We start from the raw sequence: 15,189 nt of genomic DNA, 5'->3' as shown, positions 1-15,189 counted from the left end.
CCATGAGGAAAGCCTTACCTGAGGAGTGCTCTGACCAAGAGGATGTTCCCTGCCATGAGGAAGGCCTTACCTGAGGAGTGCTCTGACCAAGAGGATGTTCCCTGCCATGAGGAAGGCCTTACCCACGAGGGTGCTCTGACCAAGGAGGAGGATGTTCCCTGCCATGAGGAAGGCCTTACCCACGAGGAGTGCTCTGACCAAGAGGATGTTCCCTGCCATGAGGAAGGCCTTACCCACGAGGGTGCTCTGACCAAGGAGGAGGATGTTCCCTGCCATGAGGAAAGCCTTACCTGAGGAGTGCTCTGACCAAGAGGATGTTCCCTGCCATGAGGAAGGCCTTACCCACGAGGGTGCTCTGACCAAGGAGGAGGATGTTCCCTGCCATGAGGAAGGCCTTACCCACGAGGAGTGCTCTGACCAAGAGGATGTTCCCTGCCATGAGGAAGGCCTTACCCACGAGGGTGCTCTGACCAAGGAGGAGGATGTTCCCTGCCATGAGGAAGGCCTTACGCAAGGAGTGCTCTGACCAAGAGGATGTTCCCTGCCATGAGGAAGGCCTTACCCATGAGGAGTGCCTTGCCCAAGCAGGAGGTTCCCTGCCATGAGGAAGGCCTTACCCATGAGGGGTGCTCTGACCAAGAGGATGCTCCCTGCCATGAGGAAAGCCTTACCCACGAGGAGTGCTCCTTCATCTGGTGCTGGTTGCTGTGGGGGCCGCTGGCATGGCCCCTCCAGAAGCAGTTCTGGCACAGCTGGTAGTTGTGGCACTGCTGGCAGCGGTACCTGAAGCCCATCATGCTCTCACAGTGGCAGTACGAGCACTCCACGGGGTGGAAGACTGGGGGAAACACAAAGAAAAGAAAACTTTCAGGGGATTTTTGGTGAACCCTGATTTCCTGATGAGAGGAAGGAATAAAAATAACCCAAACCCTGATTTCCTGATGAGGGGAAGCAACACCAATAACCCAAACCTTGATTTCCTGATGAGGGGAAAGAATAATAACCCAAATCCAGATTTCTTGATGAGGGGAAGCAACACCAAAAACCCAAACCCTAATTTCCTGATGAGAAGAATAAAAATAACCCAAACCCTGATTTCCCGATGAGGGGAAAAATAATAACCCAAACCCTGATTTCCTGATGAGGGGAAGGAATTACAATAACCCAAACCCTGATATTCTGATGAGAGGAAGCAATAATAACCCAAACCTTGATTTCCTGATGAAGAGAAGGAATAATAACCCAAACCATGATATCCTGATGGGGGCAAGGAATATCAATATCCCAAACCCTGATTTCCTGATGAGGAGAAAAAATACCAATAACCCAAAATACAAAACCCTGATTTCCTGATGAGAGGAATAAAAATATCCCAAACCCTGATTTCCTGATGAAGGGAAGGAATTACAATAACCCAAAGCCTGATTTCCTGATGAGGGGAAAAAATTACCCAAAATACAAAACCCTGATTTTCTGATGAGGGGAAAGAATACCAATAACCCAAACTCTGATTTCCTGATGCTGGGAATAAATAATAACCCAAACTGATTCCCTGATGAGGGGAAGCAATAATAACCCAAACCCTGAAATCCTGATGAGGGGAAGGAGTAAAAATAACCCCGGGGTTTTTTTGTGTTTTCTTGCTTTGGATAGTTTGGTTGTTTTGCTGGTTTTTGCTTGTGGTTTTTATTTTCTGTCATTGTTTTCTTGCGCTTTGTTTGCTTAGATTTTTGTGGGGTTTCTTTGTTTAGGATTTTGTCTGTGGGGGTTTTTTCTTGTGGTATTATTTCTGTTTGTTTTCATTTTTCTGCAAGGGCCAAAACTGGGATTTGGATGGGAAAGACCCCAGTGAAGGGGAGCAGCCCAGCTGGTCCCATCCTGCTCCTGGCTGCTGCCAGGGAATGCCAGGATCAAACCAGGATCAAACTAGGATCCCTTTTTTGCTGGAGTTCACCCAACATTTTAACCACATCCACCTCCTCACCTCCTGGTGAGGACTTGACCCCATCAAATTTAAATTGCCACCATCAAAATTAATTTAAAAACCCCAGGAACCCTGAGGCTGGAAAATCCCTCCCAGCCCATCCAGCCCCACCTGTGCCAAATGCCCACCTTGTGCCCAGCCCAGGGCACCCAGTGCCACATCCAGGTGACACCTGCAAGGGATGGGCACTGCCAACCTCCCTGGGCAGCCCCTGCCAAGGCCTGAGCACCCTTTCCATGCAGAAATTCCTCCTGGTGTCCACCCTGAGCCTGCCCTGGCCCAGCCTGAGGCCATTTCCCCTTGTCCTGTCCCTGTTCCCTGGCTGTCCCCTCCTGTCAGGGACTTGTGCAGAGCCACAAGGGCCCCCCTGAGCCTCCTTTTCTCCTCTCCCAGCTCCCTCAACCTCAGGAATATTCAGAAAATGTCATTTTAAATAAAATCCACGGGTTTTGCCCTACTGCTGCTCTCACACCCAGCCAGCTCCCACCCCACATCCCCAGGAATGTGACCCCACCAGCTCTGGGGTGCTCTGGGCCAGGACAGGAAGGCACAAGGACAGAGCACCCCAGGCTCCCAGCAGGGAAATGCTGCATTTACCATTTTCAACGTGGGCCAGTCTGTGCATGAGGGGCAGCCACACAAGGCACTGGGGAGGAGGGTCGGCCATCAGCGTGTCCAGGAACATGTTGAGCATCACCTTCTTCTGCAGGGAGAGCACAGGGGGCACAGCTGGGGGCACAGCCAGCAGATTGCCCATGCCGGGCTCCTCCAGACTGACAACTCCTCTGTCACACTGAGATTTGCTGAAAAATCACTTCGCCAGGTTATTGCTCCCGAGAAGATGAAGCCTCAGCTTCTCCATGGTTTGCTTTTCTGGAATGTGGCCTGGAGATTGTTTATCCAAACATGTGAATTGGTTTTAATTAATGGTCAATCACAGCCAGCTATGTCAGACTCGCTGAGTCTGGGTTTTTATTGTCATTCTTGTCAAGCCTTCTGATGTATCCTTTCTCTTTCTTTAGGATGGTTTTAGTATATAATAAATATAATATAATATAATATAATATAATATAATATAATATAATATAATATAATATAATATAATATAATATAATATAATATAATATAATATAATATAATATAATATAATATAATATAAATACAATATAAAAATATAATTAATATAATATAATATAATGTAATAATTTTAATAAACAATTTTATATTTTTAATATTTAATATCTTAACAGTATAATATTTCTATTTAATATTTATTTGTTTATTATGTATTTAATAGTTATTTTCATATTTTAAGATTTATTCAATATTTAATATTTTAATAGTTTTGATATTTTCATATTTTTATAATTAATAAGATATAATGTAATGAAATAGAATTATTTTCATAGTTTAATATTTAACATTTAATATTTAATATTTAATTTATTATTCTTATTTTTAATATTTTAACTATTTTAATAATTTAATAACATAATTTATTAATTTAATGATTTTTATAATTAATGAAATATAATATAATGTGATGTAATATAACCATATAATTTCAAATAATTTAATATAATAATTTTAATAAATAATTTAATAATTTTAATATTGTAATATTTATTTAATCTTTAATGGAATAATTGAATAAATTAATGATTTTTATAATTAATGAATTATATTATATTATATTATATTATATTATATTATATTATATTATATTATATTATATTATATTATATTATATTATATTATATTATATTATATTATATTATATTATATTATATTATATTATATATCAGCCTTCTGAGACCTTGGAGTCAAATAATTCTCATCCTTCACCTCATCCTGGGCACCCTGCCAACATCACTGCCACACTGTTCCAATTGTGCCTGCCAGGAACGTTCCTGTGCTGCCACAGCCATGGAATCAGGGATGGTTGGGGTGGGAAGGGACCTTAAAAATCCCCCAGTGCCACCCCTGCCATGGCAGGGACATCTCCACTGCCCCTGGGTCCCTGGCAGTGCCCAAGGCCAGGCTGGACATTTGGGTTGGAGCTCCTGGGACAGTGGAAGTGTCCCTGCCATGGCAGGGGTGGCACTGGGTGGGATTTGACTCCCTCCCAACCCAAACCAGTCTGGGATTCTGAGAACATTTTAAATTAAAGCAATTTACACTTTTTAAGCCTCAAAGTCCAGCCTGGCCTTGGGCACTGCCAGGGATCCAGGGTGGGCACCCTGTGCCAGGGCACAATTCCTAATTCCCAATATCAGATGTAAATCTGGAGCCTCAGTGATTCTGAAATCAAAGGCTGTTTCCTACTGTGCCACATTCCAAACATGCTAATTGCTAATTAACTTATATTTAGTCACTATAAATTTTACATCAAATGCTGCAGAAATGTTTCTGCTGGAGCATCATCATGCCCAGAGTCTAAACATTTAATTTTAGGCCTAAGATCAATCAAGTTCATGTTTACAGTTGATTTTGGGATTAGTTATATTATTTACATTACCTCAAATGAGAAACAAATCATTGGAACAATTAAAATGCAACTGCAATGGATTTTAAAATAAACTGGAGCACAGAAGGTGTTTACTTTGAACAGATCCTGGAAGTGACTTGTTAAACTAATTGTCTTAACACAGTGAAAAAGCTTTGAAAAATCAAGGGAAAACAGTGAAAATGGCATGGTTTGTGTTTTGGGGAAGGAATGAGTCATTGCTGATGTTCTGATGGGGAACAGGGGAGGCCCTTCATGGAGGGGGATCAACTGAAATGCAGAAAATCCTTCAGCTGCCTATTGTGGACTGTTTCAAAGTGCTTGGGTTGTACAGGGGACCTCAGTGACCCCCAGCCCCAATGCCCTGGGAACCCCAAATCCCAGATCCTGAATCCCAAATCTCACATCCCAAATCCTGAATCCCCCATCCCAGGTCATGAATCCCAGACCCCAGATCCCAAATCCCTGATTAAAAATCCTGAATCCCAAATCCCTGATCTCCAATCCCCGATCCCCGATCCCCAATCCCTGATCCTGGCTGATCCCAGACCCCTGATCCCTTATTGAAAATCCCGAATCCTGAATCACAAATACAGAATCCCAGATCCCCAATCCCTGATCCCAGACCCCAGATCCCAGACCCCCAATCTTGAATCCTTGATCCCAAATCCCAGACCCCTAATCTTAGACCCCAGACCACAAATCCCCAATTCCAGATCCCCAAATCCCAGACCTCAAATCCCCATCCCAAATCCCAGACCTCCAATGCCAGACCCCAAATCCCCAATCCCAGACCCCCAAATCCCCAATCCCACACCCTCAAATCCCCAATCCCACACCCCCAATCCCCAAACCCAAATCCCCAATCCTGATCCCCAAATTCCCAATCCCAGACCCCAAATCCCTGATCTCCAATCCCCGATCCCCAATCCCTGATCCTGGCTGATCCCAGACCCCTGATCCCTTATTGAAAATCTCGAATCCTGAATCACAAATACAGAATCCCAGATCCCCAATCCCTGATCCCAGACCCCAGATCCCAGACCCCCAATCCTGAATCCTTGATCCCAAATCCCAGACCCCTAATCTTAGACCCCAGACCACAAATCCCCAATTCCAGATCCCCAAATCCCAGACCTCAAATCCCCATCCCAAATCCCAGACCTCCAATGCCAGACCCCAAATCCCCGATCCCAGACCCCCAAATCCCCAATCCCAGACCCCCAAATCCCCAATCCCAGACCCCCAATCCCCAATCCTGATCCCCAAATCCCCAATCCCAGACCCCAAATCCCCAATCCCAGACCCCCAACCCCAGACCCCAAATTCCCAATCCCAGACCCCAAATCCCAGACTCCAAATCCCCAACCCCAGATCCCCAAATCCTAGACCCCAAATCCCCAGTCCCAGGACCCCCAATCCCAGGCCCCCAAATCCCCGATCCCAGACCACAAATCCCAAACTCCCAATCCCAGACCCCCAATCCCAAACCTCAAATCCCCAACCCCACACCCCAAATCCCCAATCCCACACCCCAAATCCCCAGACCCCAATCCCATCCCTGACCTGCTGCGGGAAGCAGGTGCGCAGCGAGTGCTCGGTGTAGCCGAAGGAGGGCCCCTCGAACACGGCCGTGGGCAGCTTCAGCACCTCCCGCAGGAACTGCTCGAACTTGGGGAACACCAGCAGCCCGTTGGAATCTGAGATCTGAGAGAAAATATCTGTAAGGAAATACAATAAACCCCCATCAATATGGGGTCACTGCGGGAACGGCTCCCGTGCGCCCCGAGGGGTTCCCTGAGCTGGGCTCGGAGCAGGGCTGATGGCAGGGCAGGATCTATCCAGGTCAGGGCTCCCAGTCCCTGCTTCCTCCAGGCCATGCCGTGCCATGCCATGCCGTGCCATGCCATGCCATGATCGCATCCCATTATCCCGTCCCATGGATCCCATTAACCCATCCCACGGCGTGCCATCCCATTATCCCATCCCATCCCATTATACCATCCCATTATCCCATCCCCTGGATGCCATGCCACGCCATCCCATCCCATTATCCCATCCCATGGATCCCATGCCATGCCATGCCATGCCATGCCATCCCATTATCCCATTCCATTATCTCATTCCATTATCTCATCCCATTCCACGGATCCCATCCCATGGATCCCATCATCCCATCCCATCCCATTATCTCAACCCCTTATCGCATCCCATTATCCCATGGATCCCATCCCATGGATGCCACGCCATTATCCCATCCCATCCCACCCCATTATCCCATCCCATTATCTCATTCCATGGATCCCATGGATGCCATGCCATGCCATGCCATGCCATCCCATCCCATTATCCTATCCCATGGATGCCATGCCATGCCATCCCATCCCATCCCATTCCATTATCCCATTATCTCATTCCATGGATCCCATCCCATTAACCCATCCCATGGATCCCATCCCATTATCCCATTCCATGGATCCCATCCCATGGATCCCATCCCATTATCCCATCCCATCCCATCCCATCCCATCCCATGGATCCCATGCACAGCTGGGACAGAGAGGGAGCAGAGCAGGAGAACTCCAGGGGAACACAGCTGGAACCTGAACCTACAGAACCCCCAGAGGAGGCTCCAGAGGGGAACTCAGCTGTGCCAGTGCCAGAGCTGGCAGAGCTCCAGGGAAATGCCCACTGAGGGCCCAGGGAATGGCAGGGGCACCACAGCCCAGGATTCCTGGCACTGGGAAATCCCAACCTGTGCCAAATGCCAGGTGGGAACAGGGACAGGACAGGGGGAAATGGCCTCAGGCTGGGCCAGGGCAGGCTCAGGGTGGACACCAGGAGGAATTTCTGCATGGAAAGGGTGCTCAGGCCTTGGCAGGGGCTGCCCAGGGAGGTTGGCAGTGCCCAAGGCCATGCTGGACACTGGGGCTGGGACAGTGGGAGGTGTCCCTGCCATGGCAGGGGTGGAATGGGGTGGGATTGAATGGGGTAGGATTTAATTGGGGTGGAATTTAATTGGGGTGGGATTTAAGGTCCCTTCCAGCCCAAACCATTCTGAGAACATTTGTGATCAGAGGAGTTCACACTTTTTAAGCAGCTCTGTGGGGACAAACATCCTCCTGAGAGCAAAAGGTGCTGAGCAGCTGTTGCCTGATGTTTGTAAGGATGGAAGGAGAAGAGGGAGGTGCTGCAGGTGCCCCACTCCCTGTCCCTGCTCCTCCCTGAGCCCTGGGGGTCCCTGATCCCCTCCCCAGAGCTGCAGATCCCAGGGGCAGGATGCAGAGAGCACGACAGAAAAATGATGTCAAACAGATCTCAACGATGTCAGACAGAAACAAGAACTGTCCTGGGACCCAGAATCTCCTTGCAGAGATCTCTCACAGAGCCAGCTGGGCCCTGAGGCACCCCCAGAGCCCTGGGATGCTCCAAAGGGAGGATTCACCAAAGGAAACCCGACCTAGAACTGCCCAGGATGTGACAGATCCCAGATCTCCTCCGTGGCACTGAGCCCTCTCTGCTGTTATTTCAGGCACCAGCAGTAATTAAACATCAAAAAGCTCATGCTGGCAGAAAATAACCTTCATTTCAGTGATCAAAACCAGCTTCAGGAACAAAGACACTCTCAGAAAGGCACATTTCCAGTAAACTGGAGGAGTTATCCCAGTTTCCTGAAAGAATGAGCTCAGGAAGAAGCTTGCAATGCCTTAGTTGAGAGGGATAAAGACACCTGGAATTTGTATCACTGACTGAAGAGAGCAGCTTGAACTGAAGGTCCCTTGAATAATGTTTATAACATTATTTTTATAACATTATTATTTATAACATCTTTTATAAAGAAAACATATTAGGAGAAATGGGGGCAAAAAAGAAAAAAAAATATTTAAAATGGTGGATTTGTGTATTTTAGAAAAACAAGCCAGCCAGAAAAATTAGACTTGACCTAGAAACTGAATGTGGAAAAAAAGGTCAGGATGAAAATGCACACAAAATGAAACCAATGGGAACAACTAAAACTAGAGAGCCAGAATTCCAGAATCCGAATCCATTCTGGAGCAGAATCCTTCTGCACAGGAGCTGAAGGTCTGCAATGAACCTGGCAGGGTGGGACACAACAGGGACAGGACACAATTGTATTTAAAATGGGCTGAAACCTCCTGGGTGTGCTCAGATTGAGCAGACAGTGAAGTGATCCTAAAGGGAGAGAAATTCAAGGTATGGAAATCTGAAAATGAGAGAGAACAGCTCAGGCCGTGCCAAGGGGAAATTAAAAACCCCTCCAAGCCCTGTGGTTGTTTCTAATTAATGGCCAATCACAGCTGGCTCAGACTGTCTGGTCAGTCACAAGATTTCCCTTTCCCTTTCCTTTTCACTTCCCTTCCCTTCCCCTGATGAAATCCTTTCTTCTATTCTTTTAGAATAGTTTTAACATATAATTTTCCTTTAATACAATACATATCATAAAACAATAAATCAGCCTTCTGAAACACGGAGTCAAGATTCTCATCTCTTCCTGTGTCAGAATTGCTGCCAAATCCAACAGGGATGGATCCCTGCCTTGCACAGCCCCACGAGGAGCTGCTCATCCCAGGAAATTCCAGAGCCAGGGAAGGGCCCCCAGTCCCTCTGTGCCATGGGGACACTCTCAGGACACTGTCCTGTGCCCACCATGGGGTGAGAAAACATGAAAAAACACAAATGCCAGGATTTCCAGAGAGCTCCAGCCTGCTCAGGGAAGGGAGGCTGGGCTGGGATCCCTCTGCACAAGGAGATTTTGGGGGTGAAGTGGGTCAGTAACCAGGCAGACATGTGGGAAATGGATTTGTAAAGAATAAAACAAGACTAGGTATTTTATAGAATTAGAGCTTGTAAAGAGTAAAACAAGACTAGATATTTTATAGAATTAGAGCTTGTAAAGAGTAAAACAAGACTAGATATTTTATAGAATTAGAACTATGAAAATACATTGCAGCAAGACAATGTGGAGAAGAAACAGAGGTGATTGGTGTTGGAAGTGATAGCAGCACTGTGTGGCAAAAGCTGATAAGCCAAATAACATTTCTAAGCTGTTGTAACCAAGAAATAGATTGGCTTCTGATGAAATGGCATTGGGTTTTACATCTCTGGTGTCTCACTGATAATACTGATAATAGAAAAAAAATCTTTTTATAAAATAAAAAAAATCTTTTTAAGATTTTATTCTTAATAGAATAAGATCTTTTAATAAATATTTTTAAGATTTTATTGTCAATAGGATAAGATTATTCTAAATAGAATAAAATCTCTGACACTGATAATAGAATAAAATCTTTTAAAACACCTCTCAGGTGCCCTGTCTCTGTAAAAGCTGAGAAAATCAACAGGAAAGAGAGGGGGAAAGCCAAGCAGCACAATCATAGTGCTGAGAAGAAACCCAGAGCAGGGAGCAGCTGGAAGGGGAAGGAGCAGCTGGAAGGGGAAGGAGCAGCTCTTTGCAGTTCCCCATCTTGCTCAGGATTCCCCAGAACTGATTTTCCAGAACTCTTCCACCACCACTTTTCTCTCCAGCTGGAGGAATCCTGTTCTGTGTGCTCATCCAGCAGGATTTGGGGTTTGCTCAGAGAGGAAAGGAACTGAGCTCAGGGGCCAGCAGGGCTCAGGGACAGGGCAGGGCGCAGCCTGGGACACTGGGAGGTGTCTCCAGGTCCCTTCCAACCCAAACCATCCTGAGATTCTACCTCGGCAGCTGGGATTACAGAGTGAGAAGGTGCAGAGAGCCTCAGGAAATTCACAGGAACCTCCAACATCCCCAAAACAGGGAAATGGTGACACCTGGGACATTTCCATTGGAAATCAGCCCTCAAATTCTCCATTTAAAGAAGTGCTAAATTGAAGGAATGGGCTTGGGAAGGCTCCTCAGTCCTGGGCTTGGGATAACCAGGAATTGGAATATGGAACAAACATCCCTGGATGTGGCACCCAGTGCTCTGGGGACAATGTGGGGACTGGGCACAGCATGGGCTGGAAGGGATTGTCCCACCTTAATGACTCTGGAACTCTGCACAGCCCCAGCTCAGTGCAAAGATCACAAAAGCAGCACAATAAAACCCTCCAGAGCTGAACAGAACAAACACAGGGAAGGAAAGAGTCCATAAAGGTGGGATTCCTCAGGGGTACTCACATCTGAGCTTGTCCAGGATCTTCCCCCCACACATGGTGGCCAGCATGGCTTTCACTGAGAACACTGTCAGCTTCCCATGGCCCTCACTGCAGGGAAAGGCACCTGTGAGAACTGCACAGGGATGGAGACAAAACCACCCCAGAAATCCTGGGAATGACAGCAAGCACCCCAGAAATCATGGGAACAACAGCAACAACCACCCCAGTATCACAGAAATAATGGGAACAAAAATAACCACCCCAGAACCCCAGAAGCCATGGGAATAACAACAGCAACAATCACCCCAGAGTCACAGAAATCATGGGAACAACAACAACAGAGCCCCAGAAATCACAGGAACACCACCAAAAACCACCCCAGAATCCCAGAAATAATGGGAAAAGAACCACTCAGAACCCCAGAAATAATGGGAACAACAGCAGCCACCACCTCCAGCAACTCCCAGCACTTTAAATAATTGTAACTAAACTTGCTGGCCAGGGGATTTGGACTGGCATGGAAAATGCAGAGATGGGGAAAGCACAGGGTGAGTGTGGGGAGAGCTGGAAAAGCAGAAATCCCTGAAGGGAGTCTCTGAGAGAGCTGAGAGGGGCTTTGGGCAAGGGCCTGGAGGAGCAGGACCCAGAGAGGTTTGGGTGGGAAGGGAGCTCAGAGCCCCCCCAGTGCCACCCCTGCCATGGCAGGCACAGCTCCCACTGTCCCAGTGTCCAGCCTGGCCTTGGGCACTGCCAGGGATCCAGGGTGGGCACCCTGTGCCAGGGCCTGCCCACCCTGCCAGGGAACAATTCCTCATTCCCAATCTCCCATCCAGCCCTGCCCTCTGGCACTGGGAGCCATTCCCTGGCTCCTGTCCCTCCATCCTTGTCCCCAGTCCCTCTGCAGCTCTCCTGGAGCCCCTTCAGGCCCTGCCAGGGGCTCTGAGCTCTCCCTGGATCCTTCTCCTCTCCAGGTGAGCACCCCCAGCTCTCCCAGCCTGGCTCCCAGAAAAAGCAGTGCCCAAAGCCATCAGTGTCTCCTCCCAGGACACAGCCTGTCCTGGAAAACTCTCTCCTGATGCCCCCAGGCACTGGGCCTGTCCCCTGACACTGTTTATAAATCACCCAAACCCCAAACTCCTCCCTTCCAGATCCACTCTGCCCCAGGAGCAGCTGCTGAGGAACCTGCCCAGCTCCGTGCCACCTGAATTCCACCAGCAGGGAAAAAGACAAAACCTTCTGTAAGATCCTGAATCCCCTGTAAGAGGAGATTTAAACCCAGGAATGGCCACAGGAATGGAAGCAGACCTGGGGACTGGTTCAAGTCAGGCCAGGCCTGTGAGGCTCCTTCCTCACCCTCCACATGTCCCCAGCCTGGCTCTGCAGCAGGTTCCACAGCAGGGACATCCATGTGGATGTGCCACTGATGCCAACCCCAGCTCCTCACCCAGCCCAGGCAACTCCCCCTGCCCTGCTGGCCCTGCCAGGGCCCACTGCAGCATTCCAGATGTGCCAGAGCAGCATTCCAGCTGTGCCAGGGCCCAAATTCCTCCTCAGAGCACCCAGCCAGGCAGAATTCCCAGGAAGGGCACCCTAGGCCAGGCTGGACATTGGGGTAGGAGCACCCTGGGACAGTGGCAGTGTCCCTGCCATGGCAGGGGTGGCACTGGATAGCTGGTAGAGTCCCTTCCCACCCAAACCACTCCAGGATTCAGGGATTGTACCTGCCAAGGGGAATGCTGAAGGTTCTGATGGTGCCAGCAGCACCCTCTGTGAGCACTCTGTGAGCACTCTCAGCATTCCAGCAGGGATGGGCGTTCCTATAAAAGCACAGCCTGCCGTGCTGCTGAGCTCCTGGAGAGGGAGCCTGAGCCCTGCTCTGCTCTGCTTCAGCTCTGCTCTGCCCGAGCCCTGCTCTGCTCTGCCCCATCCCTGCCCTGCTCTGCCCCATCCCTGCCCTGCTCTGCCCGAGCCCTGCTCTGCTCTGCCCCATCCCTGCCCTGCTCTGTTCCATCCCTGCCCTGCTCTGCCTGAGTCCTGCTCTGCTCTGCTTCAGCTCTGCTCTGCTCTGCCCCATCCCTGCTCTGCTCCATCCCTGCCCTGCTCCATCCCTGCTCTGCTCAGCTCTGCCCCGCTCTGCTTCATCCCTGCTCTGCTCTGCCCGAGCCCTGCTCTGCTCTGCCCCAACCCTGCCCTGCTCTGCTTCAGCCCTGCTCTGCTCTGCCCCATCCCTGCTCTGCTCTGCCCGAGCCCTGCCCTGCTCTGCCTGAGTCCTGCTCTGCTCTGCCCCATCCCTGCTCTGCTCCATCCCTGCCCTGCTCCATCCCTGCCCTGCTCTGCCTGAGCCCTGCTCTGCCCCATCCCTGCCCTGCTCCATCCCTGCCCTGCTCTGCCCCATCCCTGCTCTGCCCCATCCCTGCTCTGCCCCATCCCTGCTCTGCCCCATCCCTGCTCTGCCCCATCCCTGCTCTGCTCTGCCTGAGCCCTGCTCTGCCCCATCCCTGCCCTGCCCCATCCCTGCCCTGCTCTGCCCCATCCCTGCTCTGCCCCATCCCTGCCCTGCTCTGCCCCATCCCTGCTCTGCTCCATCCCTGCCCTGCTCTGCCCCAGCCCTGCTCAGCACAGGGCTCCCAGCAGTGCCCAGCTCCCCTCAGAGGGCAGCCCTGGCACATTCCTGGGCACACTCCTGCTGCTCAGACAGGCAGGGCTGGCACACAGAGGGCACACTGGCACTGCTCAGACAGGCAGGGCTGGCACCACAGGGGGCACACTGGCACTGCCCAGGCAGGCAGGGCTGGCACCCAGGAGCAGCACCGACCTGTCATAGGCTGCCAGGATGAAGTTGAGCAGCAGGCTGATGCCCTGGCACTGCTCTGGCAGGGCTGGCACCCAGGAGCAGCACTGACCTGTCATAGGCTGCCAGGATGAAGTTGAGCAGCAGGCTGATGCCCTGGCACTGCTCTGGCAGGGCTGGCACACAGGGGCACACTGACCTGTCATAGGCTGCCAGGATGAAGTTGAGCAGCAGGCTGATGCCCTGGCACTGCTCTGGCAGGGCTGGCACACAGGGGCACACTGACCTGTCATAGGCTGCCAGGATGAAGTTGAGCAGCAGGCTGATGCCCTGGCACTGCTCTGGCAGGGCTGGCACACAGGGGCACACTGACCTGTCATAGGCTGCCAGGATGAAGTTGAGCAGCAGGCTGATGCTCTGCTCCACGCTGATCTGGTGGCTGGAGGGCAGCCGTTTGTTCAGCTGGTAGTAGATGGAGGAGATGATGGTTTCCAAGCGGGACACGTTGAGCTCCGTGCTGTGGTCCAGGGTGTTAAGGCCGTTATCTCTGAAGGCTTCAATCATGTTCCAGATATCAACAAGGTGAACTGGGAAACAAAGGGAAAACAGAATAACAGGATGATGAGGTTGGAAGAGATCATCGAGTCCAACCTGTGCCCTAACATCTCAACCAGACTATAGCACCCAGTGCCATGTCCAGTGTTTATAAAAAACACATCCAGAGATGGTGATCCCACCCCCTCCCTGGAAAGAGCATTCCAGTGCTTTATTATTATTTTGGTGAAAAATGTCTTCCTAATATCCAACCTATACTGTAAGAGCCTACATGAGGGATGTGGGACACCAGGCTGCTTTTCAAAATTGAGTTTATTTCATCCAAGACGTTACAGCAGTCCAGGGTTGTGGGTGACAGAGCCTGTGCCTACAGCTGGAGTCCTGCATCCCTCACTCAGGCTCTTACTGATGGTGCCCCACGTTGGGCGCCACTGTAAAAGTTTAAATGAGATATGAGAGACTCCAGGCAGCTCTTCAAAATGCAGTTTATTGCATCCAAGATGTTACAGCAGTCCAGGGTTGTGGGTGGCAGAGCCTGTGCATGCAGGTGTCAGCTCCAGCTGCAGGCAGGCCTGGAGTCCTGCATCCCTCATCCTTCTTACTGATGGTGCCTCACGTTGGGCGCCACTGTAAGAGCTGAAATGAGAGATGTGGGACTCCAGGTTCTCTCTAAAATGCAGTTTATTACATCCAAGGTGTTACAGCAGTCCAGGGTTGTGAGGGACAGAGCTGTACCTACACCTGTCAGCTCCAGCTGCAGACAGGCCTGGAGTCCTGCATCCCTCATTCAGGCTCTTACTAATGGTGCCCCACGTTGGGCGCCACTGTAAGAGCTGAAATGAGGGATGCGGGACTCCAGACAGCTCTTAAAAATATAATTTATAACATCCAAGAGTTACAGCAGTCCAGGGTCATGGGTGGCAGAGCCTGGGCATGCAGGTGTCAGCTCCAGATGCAGACAAGCCTGAAGACCTGCATCCCTCACTCAGGCTCTTACTAATGGTGCCCCACATTGGGCACCATTGTAAAAGATGAAATGAGGGATGTGGGACTCTAGGCAGCTCTTCAAAATGCAGTTTATTGTATCCAAGATTTTACAGCAGTCCAGGGCTGTGGGTGACAGAGCTGTGCCTACAGCTGTCAGCTCCAGACAAGCCTAAAGACCCTTTAATTCTGGCTAAAAATGCATTACATACTTTTCTTTTGGTTACAATG

General features: G+C 49.8%; 1 protein-coding gene across 7 annotated transcripts in view; it reads right to left on the bottom strand.

Moving 5' to 3' along the window:
- Window positions 1-15,189, bottom strand: part of DTNB (dystrobrevin beta) — a 131,832-nt gene that overhangs the window by 98,800 nt on the left and 17,843 nt on the right. For all 7 annotated transcript variants that reach the window (XM_063153272.1, XM_063153271.1, XM_063153276.1 and 4 more), the window contains 5 exons: window positions 13,793-14,006; window positions 10,651-10,736; window positions 6,057-6,211; window positions 2,582-2,687; window positions 672-838 (listed from right to left, as the gene is read on the bottom strand). In XM_063153272.1, coding sequence (XP_063009342.1) covers window positions 672-838; window positions 2,582-2,687; window positions 6,057-6,211; window positions 10,651-10,736; window positions 13,793-14,006 — 728 coding nt within the window. The remainder of the gene's footprint in view (window positions 1-671; window positions 839-2,581; window positions 2,688-6,056; window positions 6,212-10,650; window positions 10,737-13,792; window positions 14,007-15,189) is intronic.

Source organism: Melospiza melodia, chromosome 3 (assembly GCF_035770615.1).
Source record: "Melospiza melodia melodia isolate bMelMel2 chromosome 3, bMelMel2.pri, whole genome shotgun sequence".
In the NCBI taxonomy this organism is placed as follows: domain Eukaryota; kingdom Metazoa; phylum Chordata; class Aves; order Passeriformes; family Passerellidae; genus Melospiza; species Melospiza melodia.
Note: the sequence above shows the minus strand (reverse complement) of the source record. Positions and strands in the feature narration are given on the sequence as shown.